At 42.7% G+C, this 19,173-nt stretch overlaps 1 protein-coding gene across 5 annotated transcripts; it reads left to right on the top strand.

Annotated features, from left to right (window-relative positions):
* Positions 1–261: 261 nt before the first annotated feature.
* On the top strand, positions 262–17,500 carry LOC142777221 (uncharacterized). Of its 5 annotated transcripts, none has more exons than XM_075881546.1 (7): positions 262–1,072; positions 8,003–8,173; positions 9,544–9,674; positions 10,163–10,276; positions 14,299–14,517; positions 15,333–15,432; positions 17,177–17,500. In XM_075881546.1, the coding sequence occupies exons 1-7, from the start codon at positions 687–689 to the stop codon at positions 17,292–17,294; spliced, it is 1,239 nt and encodes a 412-aa protein (XP_075737661.1). In that variant the 5' UTR covers positions 262–686; the 3' UTR covers positions 17,295–17,500. The 5 variants fall into 5 exon arrangements, with proteins under 5 accessions (XP_075737661.1, XP_075737660.1, XP_075737663.1 ...); XM_075881545.1 differs by having other exon boundaries at positions 9,541–9,674; XM_075881548.1 differs by lacking the exon at positions 8,003–8,173.
* Positions 17,501–19,173: the final 1,673 nt, after the last annotated feature.

The raw sequence follows: 19,173 nt of genomic DNA, 5'->3' as shown, positions 1-19,173 counted from the left end.
ACGTTAAGCCTCATTTGGCTATCATATTCCTGTAGTGTCCTTAGTAACTGGAAGCTTATGACCGAATTTACGTCAGAAAACCTAACTTTTCTCCTTCCTCACAAGCTTTCTCTCCACTGGAGATACAATACTTGAATCTACTTTAAATATATTGCAAATAAGTGATTGTGAAACGTAAGAATATTTGAATAAATAAAACATGCTTGTTTTGTGTTCATAGTCTGTAAAATATTATTTAGGCCTTTCGTTCATCTTTTTTTTTTCATCCACAGGGCAAAATTCTTCTTTGTCCTATCTGACACGTCACAGCGTGTGCCACGATAAGGCGCAATCAGTGGTTCTCTTTGCAGATCATTTATTTTTATTCTGTGATCGATATTCTTATCAAAGAAAAAGATACCTGGCCAAACCAATTGAGAAGCTAGGTTTAAAAATAAAAGTGGCAGGAACTTTATCCTCTGGAGGGTTTACATTAGGTGATAGCCACAGGGAGGTTTCCTCTGCTGTGTGCGTACGTAATGGCAACAAAAAGATTACCTTGTTAGTCTATTGTTATTATATTTTTGGCTCCGAGACTACCTGAATGCCTAACCGTTAGCGCGTGTAGCAATTTTATACATTTTTACGACCTGTTGTTTTATAGTGAGATTTATTTAATGATTTTAAATGCATAACTAACTAACTTGATGATCCTGCCGCCCGGTTCTTGGCCGATCCCCCTTAGTGGGCGAGTGCCAGCAAAGCTAAAGGCTTATCATCATCATCAGAAGCGCCAGAAACACAGCAGCAGAAGCCGCATCCTTGAGGAGCGTTCAATTGCTTCCTCCAGCTTTCCGTCCGCCATTATGCTGCCAACTTCGAGCCCCGCCAAGTCCATGCGCAGGGCATCGTCTCCACCGCCAATGACGCCACACACGTCGTCGGAGAGCCCACTGCGCCGGTCAGCCAGCTCTCCGTCCTTCTGCTTCCTGCCATGTTCACTGTCCGAGCTGCTGCTAAACGAGTCGCCTCAATCGACACCCACTCCTCCCAGGCGATGGGAGACCGAGGCCTACATCGCGGGAATCGAAAAGTATGGCGCGTTCCATAACCCATTACATCTGACAAAACGATTTGTCGTTGTTCTTCCTTACTCCCCTGTTAGCTTACCACGTAAAACGTTGCGCCGCTAAGTTCCAGCACGCAGGCTCGATTTCTGGTCACAGCAACAGCATTTTCACAAGGAGGAAGTGTAAACAGCTGTGTGTCAGATTTACGAGCTACATAAAGAGCCCTATGTGGTCGTGTTTTATCCGGAGGCTTCCCCCCCCCCCCCTACGGTGTGTTTCATGTTCTGATTTCGGTGGCTACCCCCCCCCCCCCGTTTTTTTCTCCTTATTTTAATGTTCAAAAAACGCAAGTAATAAATGTGAAGGGTAAACTTTTCAGTTAGTTGGTTGAGAATATTGCAGAGAAACAGCACGAATGACAAGCACAGTAAAGACACACAAACAACCACACGTATAGCACTACGTGGGGTTGTTTGTGTGCCCTTAGGTGCGGGTCTGTTGGGCTCTTTCCCTGTGATAAATGTCGCTGTGCGTAGGGTTGGTGGTGGAGTACTCGGTTAGTGTTTTTCGTTAACTGTCAAATGATGCAACCTGACGTGAGTCACGTACGGTCACAAAAGCAATTGTTTATTACAGGGTCAACTATTACCTTTTATTGTAAGAGCATTATTACTACACGCGAAGTTCGACACTGAAGCATTGAAACGGCGTTTGTTAATGAAAGCTTGCTATCTTGGTAATAGGAAATCCTATCATAATACCGCCAGGAAAAATTAGTGAAAATGTGGAGGTGATCACTGAGTGTGTTGCGATTGGCTACCTTTCCTGTCCTGTACACTGTACAGGATGCTAGGTAATATAAAATTCATATAAAATATACAACAGTGGGAATATAGCAGCTTATCTCAATAAACATTCAGAAAACAGGGAGTAGGTGCTCGAGCCCACCCTTGTTTTAAATTAAATGTATAGCTATATTCTGTTTTACAGAAATAGAATTTCTTTTACAATGAGAAATGAAGATCCTGTTTTTCAAATGATGTTTGTTAGTTCTACCTTATACACAGATGGTCTTTTTTTGCAAACATCACAGTCATTTTATAATATATCAAGGACGTTTTTTAGATATAATTGCTTCTTCAGCAGAAAAACCATGTTTTGTGCATCAAGGGAAGCCACGTAATGGTTTACTAGCATGCTTCATCCGCTGCAAAAGGGCATTTGACACTTCGAAGTACAAAATTTCTTTGTATGGGACAGAGTGTGGAGCCCACAATGAACATCTATAAAATAAGAAAAAGAGGTGCTACGAAAAATTTATGCAAAGCTCGCCACATCAAAGATGCATTTTGGTGATCACGGAAAGTGCCTTCTGTGGAGATGTTGAACACGATAACGAACGATAACAACAAGGCGAAACACGCTCTTCCTCTGTTACCTCCAAAGAACTTTCCATGGAAGGTCCCAAAGTATAGCGAATGGTGCATGTGATTAGGTGCAAGAGTTCTCTATGAAGCACCTCTGCATCTTTGAAACCTGAGAGATGGTTTAAGCATAAAATTTCTGTACAGTAAAGCATAAATTAATTGTAAAATAACACAAATATGACAAATGCAAAACAAGGCCTTTTCGTATACCGCAAAACTGAGATTCGCTGATGCTGAAAGTTTCTGTAAAAGTTAAAACAAGCAGAAAACAAATGTTTAAATAAATTAAGGGGCGAGAGTGTGGCCGAAAATTTGCAACTAAAAATATTTTCACGGTGATAAAGTTGCTTTTTATACATGGGTCTTGACACAAATGTTAGCCAACAAACGGACGAGCCGGATGAAATTAAAAATGGTGCTCCCAAAGAAATTTGCGTATATGCGCAGAAGACCAGTAGGCAGTTTTTATAATAATATTAATAATAATAATATTAATAATAATAAACACCGCTATCTGTGGTTATCATAATAGTGTTTATATAAAGCGTCGTCTCGTTGCACCGTTCTGAATAGAGAAAACGCAATGAACAGCAAGACGGGTACAAGAGAGACGCAGTAGGCGAGACGTTCCTTGTGACTTTTTTCCTGTCTGTTGCACAATCATTATTCCTTATGTGAATGGCTGGAGCTACAGTTCAGTTGAACGTTTAGTCTGAGAAGGCTTCAGAACGCTAAGCTGTTTTTGCTCGGTGTTAACGCTGCAACTGCAATAGCCTCTGACTCGATTGGAATTCTCCTGTTCAATATTCGATAGAGACGGCGATTTTTCTCGCTCATAAAACTACACTTGGCCGGATAACATGTTTCTTGAGGTATACTTTGTTCTTGTTTATGTACTTGTAGGTTTGGCAAGCAGACGATAGTTTTAGCGTTGTTTTGTGCGTACACTGTGTTCTGTCTCGCGCAAGGCGTACGTGAGCTGTGTGTTAAACCTTTCACTTGCGACCAGGGCTGCTGCTAGTTGTCTGCTGCATCAGTTGGCAGCGAAAATGGAAATTGAAGGGTTGCCCTTTTTCTCGATCTGCCCGGGAAGTAAACCCCGGTATCTCTGATGTCTTGATAGTCTCAGCTGGGTTATAAGGTTGGAGTATGGTGGTTATTTTCAGTGACCAGTGAACTCTGTAATCCAACGGATGCAGTGGGTCACATTTGCCGGGTGTTCAGACGTTGCAGAAGTTACACAGCGGCATCACGTGCGATGGCCTCGTGCATATATTGTAGTGCTAACTTGCACTCAGATAAGTTTCGTTTACATAACGAATCACAAAACACATGTAAGGAATCTCAATACGAATACGAGAGACGCCATTTTGTAGAGCTCCGGAAGTTTCAACCACCCGGCACTCTTGAATGTGCTTCTTAATCTAATCAAATGAGCCTCTAGCATTTCGCCTTCATGGGAATGCGGCAGCCGTGGCAGGGATTCGTTTCCGCGGCCTTAGAGTCAGCAGTCGAGCACAACAACCGCAAAACAATGGCGGAGGGTAGCGAAAACCATGCAAAATCACTGATGAAAGCCTTTGAAGGGCGAAAAACGTGGACATCGTCGTTCAATTTTGCATCATTTATTACGGTGAAGGTAGACTGTTAAGAAAAAAACAAAGCATGCTTTCCTTGGAACGTTATGCAAGTTAGCTTTCATTTAGTATTGAAATACCAATTTGGGTAAACATTCGCCGTCGTCAGGCTGCTGTTTTAGCCAGGATAGATTAGAGCATTGCCAAGTGAGGGTAGCCAGGCACGTTGGATGTGATCACTGAACAAACTGTCATTTCACAGTCATTTTCCTAAGACTTAGTGCTTAGGAAAAGAGCTACTCGGCCTTCAGCGTTCAGGAATATACAGATAAAAAGATGCAGCGATACTTCTGGACTAGAGGCATACAACGGACAGACGGACCTAGCATATAGGCTTCCTGTTCTGGAAGCGGATAATCATTGTGCTTCAACGATCAGTTCTTTACGCTAATATGATGCTGAAGGTTTGTAATGACATTGTTTCAGCGCCGGAGTTGCTAGACCGGAGGGTTGTTTGGCGGCTTAGGTTGAAGGAATGGGTGAGCATCCCGATCAAAATCAGAGGGTACGTACTAATCAAGCGGTTGTGAATGCTTAATCCGAAAACTTTGCGCAAGGGACGTTTGTAATAAGGCCTATTCCAAGTTCATTGGCATGATGGTAATTGGGAGGAGTGAGATTACGCTAGACTGGTGTACCTTCGCTAAGACGAGAGCATTAAATGGACGACCGGATGACTGCTTCACCGATAGTGACGGAACCTTCGCCAACCTGCAGGGGCGCCGACAGCTTGAAAAAGCTCACGCGTCATACGTTTCTGTGTCGGCGTCCGCGACATTGTCACCGGTAAAAATCAAAATGGATACAATTATATTGTTCATGGGTTCAAGTCAAAAGCAAACCCAGTAATTCTGCGTGGCAATCGTGCATTCAACTAAAAAAGATACAATGAATTGAAATGGCTTCGTGAAAAAAAATCTTATACAGGTGTCATGTAGGAAGAAAAGTCTCGTCCCCATAATATACTAGTGCGTGTCATAATCATAGACTCGCAACATGCAGGTGTCACACCATGTGGATGGTGCAAGTAGTGGTGGTAGGTTTCAAGGAGCACTAATTACAAAGCACTCCGCCACAATTAATTATAATCATCAGCCACGTCCTCAAAAAAGTGCAGCTACCTATAGGTGCACTGGTTGCATAACGGAAGCGCAGTGTGACGTCGCAAACTGGTGAATTATGGCATCGTGCAAACTTTGCAATTGAACTTGCAGGGATAGTTCAAAACGGCCAATGACACACGCAAATGAGTTCCTTCTCTTGCTGCACAGGTAAGGTCTCCCCTGAGAAATGAATTGTGGCAGGTGAGTGAGAAGGTGATGTGGACTGTGCCGGATCGTGTTATCGTATCCAAATCTTAAAGGAGAAGCCTTCAAAATATTGTTTTTTTTTTCAAGGGTATACGCTTCGACCTTGAACATATTTTAACACATTGTACGACCACGCGGACAAAAACAAGAAATAAACTGCAGTGCTGTTTTTTTTCAAGTACTGCCCCCAACTGGCCCAGCGTTCAGTCTTTTTACGTTTGCATCACTTTTTGTTTGTCAATTTTTTTTCAAAAAATCTTAAGAAAAGCACATTGTCACCACTCGCCACAGACGTGCCGGCCGGTGGCTAGTTTACCTACAGTTTGGTTTATACTTTCTTATATACACCATTGAAAGTGTAGAGGAAGGTATCAACACAATCACTGCGTCACAATCGGTGCTTCGTCATAAGCTATTTTTTAGCGACCGCACAGAACCGCTCGATATGTATAGCCCGACCACATGTCAAGTAAGAAGTCTACTTTCATGCACTAAAATAAATGAAATGTGTCAGACGATTCTACATTGAATAAGGTTGAGCGCATCTTGACAATCACATTCAATCAAAACAAGAAATGGAAAAAGTGCAGCACTCAACTTATGGCCGAGGTTAAGAACCATCAACCTGGTACGAACAAAATCTATTGCTGTAAACTACTTTTTTTATTTATTTATACTGCCAACCCTCACTTGAGGGTCATTACAGAGAGGGAAGCATAGGATATGGAAAGTAAATACAGACATTGATATTTTCAGCAACTTTGAACAATAACACAATAGCATATTCATTGCTCGGCAAAGTAAAGATCAAGAGCACATTCAAATTTTTTAGCGTCAAAATTTTCAACAATATGTCGCGGCAATTTGTTCCACGCTTCTATAACATCAGGGAAAACAGATTTGCGAAAGACGTCCGTGCGAGCACCGAAGGGGCGAACTGCCGCGTCATGATTGATCCGGCTGCTGAGCTTATGCGGGGTGTGTACGTAAATTGTTCTATCTATTTTTATTTGACCATGTAATATCTTAAAAAATACTTTTAGGCGCTGCTTTTGTCGTCTAATTTCTAGAGATTCCAAACCACTTAATTTCAACATCTCGGTAACCGAATCAGTCATTTTATACTTCCAACATATAAATCGCGCGGAAAGTCTCTGAATTCGTTCCAGTTTACCTATTAAATCCTTTTGGTGGGGGCTCCAGGCAGCACAAGCATATTCTAAAACAGGGCGTACAAATGTTTTATATGCAAGCAGCTTGACGTCTTTTGTAGCATTCGGTAATTTAGCACGCAAGAAACGCAGTTTTCTGTAAGAGGCACAGCATACACTCTCGACATGTGCACGCCATTTCAAATCATTCGTAATATGCACTCCCAAATATTTAAATGCACACACCTGCGGTAAATAATTAGGTCCAATGCTGTACGTAAATGGTAAAACGTGTTTCTTGGTAGTTATATGCGTATATGTTGTCTTAGAATAATTTATTTTCATCTCCCATTTATCGCACCATGTTTGAAAATCATCAAGACAATCGTTAAATACAATTTGGTCATTCGCACACGTCACTGGGGCATAGATTAAACAATCATCAGCAAACAATTTAATTTTTACAGGAGGGTTAACAATGTCAACAACATCATTTATATACACCAAGAACAGCAATGGGCCCAACACGGAGTCTTGGGGCACACCGGAATAAACATCAAGTGATTCAGACTCAAACCCATCAATTCGTACCAACTGCTTGCGGTTCGTTAAGTATGCCTCAATCCACTTCAGGATATTTTCGTTTACGCCTGTTCGTTTGAGCTTGAAGAGCAATTTATGGTGGGAGACCTTATCGAAGGCTTTTGCAAAGTCTATGCCTATCACGTCGACTTGTTCTCTGTTATCTACGGCAGCGGCAAAATCGTGGAGAGTTTCAACCAGTTGGGATAACGTGGAAAGCCCTTGCCAAAACCCGTGCTGTTGCCTACATATCAGCCAATTTGTCTCCAAGAAAATAGCCATCTGTTTGGCAATGACGTGTTCGAAAACCTTACAGCAAACACACGTCAGAGACACTGGCCTGTAATTGGTAAAAAGCATCCTGCCGCCACTTTTAAATACCGGTTTCACAATGGCGCTACGCCAGTCTTTTGGAAGCCAATGTGTCAAGAGTGATTTTTCGAAGATAATGACCAAGTAAAATGACATCCACTCCGCATACCGCCTCAAAAACACAGTTGGTATTCCATCCGGTCCATTAGCCTTCTTTTCGTTCAAATTGAGTAGCTACTGAAACACGCCCGCTTGATCAAATGAAACTGGATCCATGGCGCATGTGCAAGTAGCGGCCATTTCCTTATCTTCATCCGTGAATGCCATCTTTGTAAATACAGTTTGGAAAAAGCGATTGAAACCATTAGCTATATCTTGTTTCTGGGTTACAACATAAACTTAAGGACATCTGAAACCTACTTGCATTTTTCTGCATGAAATGTTTTTGTGTCCATCCCCCCTAACTGTGAAAAAACCCCATTACGTTAAGTCAATGGTGATCCTTCAATTAAAGCAACTTCCGCGCTAACGCAGGCAGATGGTAAAGACGGGCGACTCCGTGCCTCAGCTTCCGTTTCAAGGCTACACTTCAGGGTACTGGGAGGGAGACTTCTGGACTCGCAGCACGCAAACCGAAGGGGCGAAAGAAAGCAGCACGCAGACGGAGCCACTCAGCATCTCCAGCGACGGCGTGCGGCTGAATAAGTATGCGCTGTTGGCCAATACTTACTTCATTACTTCCGCTTGCAAAGATAGCAGGCTTACCGTACATGCGCAACGTGTGGGACTGCAAAACAGGTGCGCGGTGTGTCAGATAGATCGGCTCGACTTTAACTCTTTAGATTAAGTTATAATTGCTTATTCGACGAGAACAAAACTGCTAAGACGTGTCATCGCGTCGCAAAACGTGATAGCTTGCGCACAACCGCAGTTCTGTAATCAAATATTCACCTGTTGTTGGGCTAAATATTAGGTTACATTGTGCGAAATGTAAAATAAGAGTGACCGGCCTCTGCGCAGAACAAACATGGCAAATTATTAGAAGAAGATTAGGCGTAAAAATTATAGAAATCATCTTCGATGCTGCTAACTGTAAGGCACAATGCCAGAAACTCGTGTTCTGTACGGTGTTGGTGCACGTTGGAGGACAGCCCGTGGTCGGATCCCTCATAATCATAACATGATTTCAGGATGCAAAATACGAACAACTATACTTGTATGTAAGAATGTATCTGGTGGTAATTTATAGAAGACAAGCACAAATGTCAAAACATTGCCTCATGCGGATTCTCCTGCTTCTGAATCTGTCTTGGCCTCTGGACTTAACTTTGGTGAAAACGACCGCTGACGGGGTCATTGTCAAGGTGATATCTCGTCATCCGCTTATTATTTCACTGCGATTTGGAGGTGATCGCCATATTTTCAATGCTGATAAACTCCCTACCAAAACACGAGATAACTGAAAGACACTTCATGATTTAGCAGATGCCACTTTCACATACCGAGAAGTATCTAAAAGGCATGTCATTGGCACCACATCAGTAACAGAATTTATCTCTCGAATAATCTTTTGAAAACATAATGAAGCTGTGGCTTACCTCCCACAGGTACGAACAACATGAAAAAAAAGAAACGCACGTTGAATTTTCACAATAAATTGCTGACTCAGTTTTGGGGTTCGAATTTTTCAATCAATAATAATTTTTTTGCTTTTTAATAATTCTACCCGTTTCTAATCACTTTTATCGCAGTGTGGCCAATCTTGGTGAAATCTTAGGGCTGCATCTTTGTTTGTGACTAATGCAAGAAGCTGACACAATACAGATGTCAAAACGCGTTACAAAAAACCATTCCTGATGGCTTAAGTGCAGTGAACGTATTAAGTGTCCCAGTAGAATCGACTAGAATGGCGTATCCATGTACTGCGCGATGGGCGTTGCAACTTTTACCGGAGGTCTTCACTCTGAGGTATTTCGCCACCTTAACGCATTTGAACGGGAGCTGAGCAAGATACAAAACTCCATCGAAACAAATTCTGCAAATCCGCTATTCCCCGGCCCCTGTGGTTGCAGCAGTGATGATACCAGGCACTCGTTCAGCGGGAAGTTTGCTCCTCGCTGGAACTCGACGCCATTTCTCATCGTGGTGGCGGCACTCGTCATCTTCGTCTTCGTCTTGGTTGTCATCGGCACGGTCCTCGGAACATGTAAGAGGCGTTGTTGCCGTCAAGCATATTCCCTCTGCACGCGCGCGCCATATCTGGCTGAAAAGAATATAAGCATTTACCTTGGTTTTAGGAGCATGATGAAGGAGCCCTGCAAAACTGTTACCAGCAACAATCAAATGGCCTCATTAGAGGAGATGCTTAATTCAACTAATGGCCGTAAATTTTTTTATTAGGCGTGGTTTTTTGGATATATGGCATTTGTAAAAAAAAAGAGGAAATAATTTCTAGACGACTTCAAAAATTGCACATTGCAGGCCGGGTGCCGTGCTACAATGTATGGCTCGCTAGTTTTCATCCACATCAACTACCGATCGGCAGTACTTTTGTAAGATTGATCGTGACTTTATCTTAAAAATAGTATTGATTTTGATCTCGGCAATACACTAAGTCAATCTTATATTAAGACCTACACGGCCGACTTCATTTACACCAAGTAGTTTGGCGCTGATGCCGGCATATTTTTGCAGATAACAGCAACTCGAAGATGGATAGTCTGGAGGTGCTGCCTGACTTGTTCGAGAACGAACCTCCCCACTCGGTTGTGCGCGGGCAAGTGGTGAACTTCACTACTACAACTAAGGGTGAGTGAGAGACGCCAGTTTTTTGTCCCACAAACAAGACCAAGAATACATCAGAGGGAACTCTGGCGCTATGTTATCTATGGAGGCTGCAAAGGAGAGCGCTTCAGTCAGCGTAGGAATTATGGGTTGTGCACAAATTTGCCTAGTCTACATTATGTTGGCTTTGTTTAGATTCACGTGGTCTGGGGCTGGTTTGTCAAGAGACAAGAATCGGCAAGTGGTCAGCAAAATCATTTGTTGTTCTAGTAGGTATTTGCTTGATGAGATGTTTTTAGCCGCGAAAACACACAAACATAGAGCAGACAAGCACACAACGACAGAATATGGATGTGCCGCCTGTCCTAGTACTGTCAGTTTTTGGTCTATGTTCGTGTTATTTCATGACTAAAAATTTCAAAAAACTGCTCAGCCGTTTCACTTCACCACCAAGAGCTTTCAGCCTCACCAATTCAAATTATGTCACAAAATGCCAACGTTTTTTTATTTGAAATAAAGCCGAAAACAAAGCTACAAGTTCGTTCGAACCCGCAAGCATGATGACTGTGTACAGCCCATCATTGTGTGTTGGCTGAACGATCGCAGCGCCACTGTCTCCTCTCGTAACCTTTAGGAAACGCTATGATTAAGGGTACCTTAGCTGTGACATTAGCCATCTTACAAGGGCTGTCTGCTACATGTCACACGTGTGTCTCCACTGCGCAACACCAACACAACCGAAACGTTCACCTGTGCCTTCCGGTAGCGATATCATGTCGTAAGTTTTAATTGGCGATTCACCATGAGCGTCCACCTGAATGAAAAAAAGTGAAGGTGGATAATCATTTAATTTGTTATTCCTTGCATCAGACAAAATGTTTGCATGCCACACGCGGTCTCTTTTATCATATTTGCCATACGCATACGCAACTTCACCTATTGGCGGGTCTCTTTTTATGTGTTCTCTTGTGGTTATTGAAATGAGTCTAAAAAATCAGCTACGATTCATTTCTGGACTTTAAAATTCAAATAAGTTAGCTACCAATAATAAGTTAGCTACCTGCGTAAATTAAGCCCCCTGGTCTAGTGACTAAGGTACTCGGCTGCTGACCTGAAGGTCGCGGGTTCGAATCCCGGCTGCGGCGGCTGCATTTTTGATGGAGGCGGAATTGTTGTAGGCCCGTGTGCTCAGATTTGGGTGCACGTTAAAGAACCCCAGGTGGTCGAAATTTCCGGAGCCCTCCACTACGGCGTCTCTCATAATCATATAGTGGTTTTGGGACGTTAAACCCCACATATCAATCAATTACCTGAGTAAATTAAGCTACTTGACGTTTGCTCGACGAAAGCTATACGTCACTTCAATGATGTGGTCTATATATTATGATGTCTGGGTTGAGGCCGCGTTTATACAGTCCAAGGCCTCAGCCTTGGACTGTATAAACGCGGCCTCAACCCAGACATCATAATATATTGACTCAGCCTTGGGCTGTATAAACGCTGCCTCAACCCAGACATCATATATATATATATATATATATATATATATATATATATATATATATATATATATATAGCTATATATCATCACATAGAGTATTACGTCTAAAATCAATGGATTATAATAGTCATGGTAGTGGAGGGCTCGAGATATTTCGACCAGCTGGTGTTCCTGAACTTACACTGACATACCATAGTACACGGCCTTCTAGCATTTCCTCTGCATCGAAATGGTACCGCCGCGGCAGGGTTTGATCTTTCGACCTTCGGGACGTCAAGAAGCTAAAGTGTACCCAAAATAGAGCCACATGGTTTACATCATGCAACTACGACTATCATTCTAATGTTACTAACATAAAGTGCTCAAAAACTTTGTCTGCAGCCATTTTAAGCCCGTTGCTTCGTTTCACCTGGTGTTTTTTTGTAAACGCGTTGATGTTTTGCCACTCGATCCATCGCTTCCCGATCTGAACTTTACGCTTAACCCTGGCTTTAACATTACAGCTTGTAACTATGAGGCACATTTCTGGAAGCACTGAAGCCTTTGATTATCATGTGCAACCACGCGTAATTTTGATAGAATAATATTCTCTACGGCACTGTCAGAAAGTATGACCATACCCACTTGTGTGAACAGACAGTTTATTATCATTTAGCAATTTTCATTCGATGTAGCTTTCTTGCTTTTGGCCTAAGGTACTTTATTGAGGTCAACCTTGATTTTTATGGTTTGCTGAGTACCCCAAAAATAAACAAATAAAAGGCAAATAAATAAATAAATAACAACATAAATAAGCACTCTCTGCTTTTTCAAAGTTCGTTAGAGCATTATTTGCAAGCAAGCAGAGCTCATGCTTTAGTCAGTTTCATGTGAGCTTAAAGTTTGATTTTAACATCCACGCTCCTTTAAGGCCCTGAAATGAAAATCAAACAGACTGACTCCCATTGCGGGGCCGATCCTCATCGTGATGTTGTGTGCGCAGTAGATCAGGTGCTATATTAGTCAGTGTCATGTCGTGATAGAGAGAAAGGTGCAGAATCACCGATGCACTTTTGCATGTCAGTTGAGAAATTCATCAAAGTTGCAACTACATTCCTCGTATAGTTACATTCGTACGTTCCCGATCTTAACTCGAGTAACCTATTGTGAAGATTTCGCGTACTTGAGAGAAATGAGAAATTTGATGATGTGGTCACTGCCTCGAATTATCCGGGTGGTTTTAACGAGCGATATTAGTGTGACCGACCACCGGATTGTCCTGCTGCTAATAAGAAGATATGCATGCGGGCTTCACCTTGTTACAATCGCCAGCACAATCTCCAACCGGGACCGTGGAGTGCCACTTGAAAGAAGCGGTTATCAACCCAATCATGAACCAGGAAGTTTTGTGACAAACTTGTGATAATCATTACTTTATGAAATGCGAGCCACGTGCGCTTTTAAGCCGCCACCGTTTCAAATTTGAAAGTTAAGTGACAGCTTAGAAGGCTTCCATACTCTCTTCTGCTGGAAGGGTAGCTTACCTCAGAAACACACTGCTTGACAGCTTGTATTTCGCCTGTCTACACGTACTTGAAATTTCTGTTGGTGTATCACGCCCTGGACATTATCTTGCGACTTGAAATGCACAATTGGAGTCACCAATGATGAGGTTCGTGAGGAGCCCATTCAGTTATTTTAGGGATGGTGTTGCGTAGTACATCCCAAAACCTTAATGTCACAATTTGTGACAATGGGGTGTAGGGCTCCAGAAATTTCGATCTGGTGTTCTTCGATGTGCACCTAAATCTAAATACACTGGCCTCTAGCATTTCGCCTTCATAAAAATGCGGCCGCAGCGGCTTGGAATGAATCCAGCCACCTTCGGATCAGCAATTGGGCACCAGAACCACTTGACCACCGTGACGGGTAAGAGCTCTTCAAACGTACACAGATGCGCTTTTTGAAGGCTGCATGATAGAAGAAACTATCAAATTGTAGATATTGTTCATGGCGTACACACTAGTGCAAACACGGCAAAATACAAGGGTCCCGTCCGTATGTCTACCAGTTTTCCGCTGCATGCGGCCAGATAACCGTAATAAGGCAGAAAACATAACTGCTTTTCTCTTTATTTATTTTTCTTGATGTATATGAAACCACTTTCGTCCTGTGATCACTTTAACGAGAACGATGACGTTACATTGGGAGAAACAGCTCTTATGGTCTTCAGACATTTGTACACGCTGTACGGAATGAGGAACAAGCAGATGTACGTCTTCTCAATCTCTCACCATTGATTTGTCCTTGTCGAGCAATTATCTATAACCAAGCGTCTAAACACAAATTCCCTGCAGAAAAAAGATAGAACAGTCGAACGCTATTCCAGCACAACTGAAAGGATGAGTTTAAAGAGAATGGTTCAATGTAGATACCGTTAGAATAACTCTTGAAGCGAATCGATGCCATTCAAGACATATGTGTCATGGGGCCCTTATTCGAAAAATGTAGATATTAACGCACGTTGCCGAACGTGTTCTGAGGCAGTGTTGCGTTGCGTTCGTAGCCCATGTGGACACTATTGCCCCGGTTGTAGCAAAAAGGTCAGTGACAGCGGTCCACAGTGCCCGTAGTGCCAAGGTGCGCAAGGCGACCAACACCGCCCACCGCGAGTCCATACCAACGGAAGACGCACGCAGCACAACCTATGCGGTGAGAAAGCTGCCGATCACCGTAGGCCTCGGGTCGACGTCAACTCCGTCAACAACCATGGGCCACCGCAAAGGTATACGCGCGCGTTTACAATAATGCGACCAGGGTACGTGAAGTATTTCATACTGGGGCTATCCTCGTTCATTGCCACGAATGTACAGCTGAAAGCGGGTTGTGAAATGATGCAAAGCATTTGACAAGAATCAGTCACAAAGTAGTGGGAATGGAACGATGGAGTGAAAAATCAAGCTTTCATAAAAAAGGTGAGGAATTGGTTTTATCTAGGGCACTTTCGTTGCTTTTGAACTGGATTCCTAGTAAACAATACTTAAGCATTTGTTGTGAACCTTGATAAAAGAGGCACAGATGCGATGACGAATTCAGATGCAACGCTGGCGAAATTGATGACCGGTGCTCGGCGCCATTACTATTCAGTGAACCAGAAGCTCAAGATCAGGTATCATCGCAGCGATGAAAAAATGTGAGAATGCCGTAAGATACAATTTAGACAAGCAATTTGTCTGTGAATGGAGAGTGGTATTGTATTTTGTGTAGTTGTTTTCAACAGTTATGTGTACGTAACAATTTAGGAAAATTTTAACTGTGGGGCAATAATATGCGCAGAAGCGAGAACATATATGGCATGAAATCTAAAAGATGCATACACGTGAGACAACGCAATGTTGTTTATAGATTTTTCCACAACAATATATGCTATTAACAAATTCATTTATGACGTGTGGCAAAAAATGTGGACTATAAGTCACGCACCACGAATCACTAACAGCGTTAATGGTCATGTCGTTTTCGTCGCGTTATGTGTATCGACGTGCAGTGTTTTTATCAATAAATCCTAAATGCAACAAAGTGCTCCATGTCCTTGAACAGGCGTGCAGGTTGTCGGCCCACAAGTTCCTGCCCAACGCAAATACCATCTGGACGAAGTGACTGGAAATAATGACGTCCTCTCACGTATGGCCTACGAATTGTGAGTTTGGAGGATCCTTGGCATTTTTAAAGCGAAACATTTCTTAGCCAGGTTGAGCGAGTCTGACCATATCTATCTATCTATCTATCTATCTATCTATCTATCTATCTATCTATCTATCTATCTATCTATCTATCTATCTATCTATCTATCTATCTATCTATCTGCCTTCGACTTTTACTTCCTGGCCGTTTGGATAATGGAATGTAGACCAAATCTGGTATGACTCAACATGACCATACGACGAGAATAAGTGGCTAGTTATATCATAAAAATCTTGACATGTATGTCATGAATGTCCTGCTTTACTTGTGCCGAAGTTGCACGAGAACAGGCTCACGTAGTGCATCAGAAACGGTGATTATAGAAAACTTACGGGGCAAAATTTAGCAGCACAAGCAACTATCATAGTATTTAAAATATATAGTAAAGTTCAAGTTCAACACAAATATAGGTTTATGAAAATATTGAGAGAAAGTCGTGTCAAACTGCAATATTTACCGTCGTTTACTTTTCCCGAATCGTGGGAGCAATCTATGCGCATTATTTTCCCCAGGGGAGTCATCTGATGACTCTCGAGAAAGCTTGACTGGGTGCCTGCGTGGCAGCACCGAGATTCCAGCTTCATTAAAAAGTGTTCTCAGAGGACATCAAACAATCGAGGAATTGCACTCTCCCTCAGGTTCATTTGTTCTTTTACGCGACAGTCTCACAGTGTTGTCTTGGTTATATGAATCGCATTTACCAGTGATGTCCTCCTTATCAAACTATCTTTGCCATACACAAACGTTTCGGGAAGCTAAATAAAAAAAGTACCCGTTTCCGCTTTTCTAGTTTTTCGTTGTGTCTGGGAAACGCCAACGACATCATTTTGACAGTTCCTCTGTAGCCAGAGAAATAGTGTGGAAGTAGTCATGTCTTCGGCATCGTTTGCCTAGCTGCGCTAACTATTCCTTGCGCTCGAAAACTAACAGGCACACACAGCTTCGAACACTCGCGATTAAACACGACGCCAAAATTTCCAACACACCACGCCATCGTCCGGCTGGACTCGACGAACGCCTCCTTAGCACTAGTGGCGCCATGCCGCAGTCAAAATTGGCAGCACAGTAAACTATCCCATTTAAAGACGGGGAAGTATCATGACCCTTTCCCCTCTCCTGCCCTGTCGTGGAAGTATTAGCGTGAGAGGTGTGGGATCGACTCCCCGTATCAGCGGAGCGAATCTACATTCCAATGCATTAGAGGGGGGTGGCGCTTATACCATGATGCATAAGGGAGCAACCGCTAAGTCCTATGCATTGTTGTGAACGGTTGTGAATTGCGCACAGTTTGAAAAATGCCAGCCCGAAGGAAGACGCAGCAAACAGATTGTGTGCAACCATCGCTCGATCGGTTTTATGTCTTCTTTCGTATCCACAAGTAAAATCTGTGTGAAGTAGACACGCTCAAATTGCACACAGTACCATAGCTGTGCACATCCTCATTGCATTCTTGTCTGTGTCGAGTTCACGCTGTATATACCATTGTATACGCACCAAATGGATCAAATTCACTCTTTTGAATCTTCTTTCGCGTAGTCCTTCTACTATCTTGCGCAGTTCACAATCAATTATAGATATAGGACGCGCCAACTCGCCCAGAAAGATGTCATTGTTAATCATCAGGTAGTCGTGCGCCATCTGGCTAAAACAGACTTTTTTGACCCCATCTTGTTCTCTTTTTCTTTTTTTTCTCTCACTAGTGACGCAAACAACATATCGGAGCTACCGGGCGAATACGCTGGTTTTCGCCCCAAGAAGCGCATGCGCCGGTCGCCGTCCACGACACCTGCCGGCGACTTCGTGGACGAAATCGTCTAGCGCCAGTGCGCTCGCCCTTTGCGGCGCTTGTCTATCACAAATGTTGAAGAAGGACACCACGGCTGCGCAATTCAGCGTTTATTATATTAAAAGAAAGTGAGTTGTAGACTCCCGCTGCAAGTGCTATGCCATATTGTTGACCTGTTAAAGGGGGGCCAATGATGTGCAAAGGCGGGAATGAGAAATAAATGGACGCTTTTTAAGAATTCACGTGCCAAAATATACCTAGAAGAATGAAGTAGCTGCGGCCCTCTTACAATGGGGGCATATTTAAAAGTGCCCATATATATACCATTCACACTGCGCACCAATGAGAATCACTGCAGAAGCTTGAGTGACTTTGTTTTGGTTCAAGACAGCGTATAACGCAGTGCATGAACAGGAAACAGAGAACACAGAAAAAGCGCTTCTTGCTATATATGTTCCTCTTTTTTCAATGCTCACGCACTCTGTGTTATACAGAGTCATGCACTACATAGATCTCCAAGTGACCAAAATGGCGTCATGAAAAGCATACAACCTGATCAAACCAATGAAAGATATAAAAGAGAAATATGCAAGTGGTAGTACATTTTCTTTTTTCTCGTGTGCGTATTATAAACATTCCATAAAACACTCTTGGTCACTTCCTCCCAACTCCCAGGTATAGTTACTCATCCAGCTTTCAATACTTTTGACCAAATATCCTGAGTAGGTTAGATCTTTATATTACGTATTATAATAACATTTACATTTAAGCGCGGAATTATTTACAATATTTTGGCAATAACAGCAAAACAAAAGACGTGCATACTATGAAGACCCCTTTCGCGATGAGCCTTGCAGCAAGTGACGCAAGTGCCCAAGAAAGTCACTCGTTCTCGAGGAATGAACTGTTTACGTGTCTTCACACTTCATGCGTGTTGTAATTTCTAGGGTTTCCGCATTTCGACCTTGCGAAATCTCCGCTTACCTAATAAGGTCTATACTTGACATAACATTCAAACATAGCTGCGCTCAGCGAGAGGAACCAAAGAACTGGACAAGTAGTGCACACTATACTTATTCCGTTCGTTTTGCCTTTAGTCCCTCATGCTAAGAGCTCAGCGCAACTTCGATTAAAATATTCGACCACACAGGATTTGAAAGCATTCTGACTCGTCCGCTTGGATCTCCACGTTCTCACGCAGAAAAATAACGCTAATGTCAAATAAAAATGTACAACGCCGTGTCATTGTAGTCGGACAGGCGTTCAATATACTAGGCGCCTGCAAATGACGTTAGAGCGATTCCCAGACCTGGACAGTCGGGCGTATATACTACTGTCCCTTGCCCAACCGGCCTAGTGTTATCTTCTGTACACGTCCCTACGCAGATATGTAAGTACGTACATCACAACAGTATCGTGCATGACCAAAGCATGTGCGCCACTAGATCAATCATGATTTCAAGGATCAGCACTTTGAAGTTCGACAGAATTGTGCTGCTCTTGGTCTCCCCCCCCCCCCCCCCACAAATACTTACGTCTAAGAAATATGCTACTGAGTTAAATGCACATGTATACTACATAAATTGAACAGGGGGAGGGCTGCCGCGTAGCGCAGTTGGTAGAGAATAAAATGCGTTTTTATAATATCGCGGGTTCAGTCCCTGCCTACGGCAGCTTTCGTTTTCGTCCACTTTTCTTTCTTCACACTTACACTTCAATTGTTTCTAATAACTTCCCCTCTACTTTCTTTGGCATGATTGTCTGATCTTCCCATTATTTTTGTGTCTAACAAAAAAAACAAGCCCAAAACTGCGCATTTTTATCTTTGAAATCTGTTGCGTGTTTATCATGCCAATTTTGAAGGCCACAACGTGGATACATTAGCCCTGATAAACAACCTCGTTTGCGCTA

Source organism: Rhipicephalus microplus, chromosome X, assembly GCF_043290135.1.
Source record: "Rhipicephalus microplus isolate Deutch F79 chromosome X, USDA_Rmic, whole genome shotgun sequence".
Taxonomy (NCBI): domain Eukaryota; kingdom Metazoa; phylum Arthropoda; class Arachnida; order Ixodida; family Ixodidae; genus Rhipicephalus; species Rhipicephalus microplus.
Note: the sequence above shows the minus strand (reverse complement) of the source record. Positions and strands in the feature narration are given on the sequence as shown.

Bases quoted from the DNA above. Each gene is read 5' to 3' on its own strand.
- LOC142777221 (XM_075881545.1), top strand. From the start codon at position 687: ATGATCCTGCCGCCCGGTTCTTGGCCGATCCCCCTTAGTGGGCGAGTG. The intron at 1,073-8,002 runs GTATGGCGCGTT...GCGCTAACGCAG, and splicing joins TACATCGCGGGAATCGAAAA to GCAGATGGTAAAGACGGGCG. The intron at 9,675-10,162 runs GTAAGAGGCGTT...ATATTTTTGCAG, and splicing joins CGGCACGGTCCTCGGAACAT to ATAACAGCAACTCGAAGATG.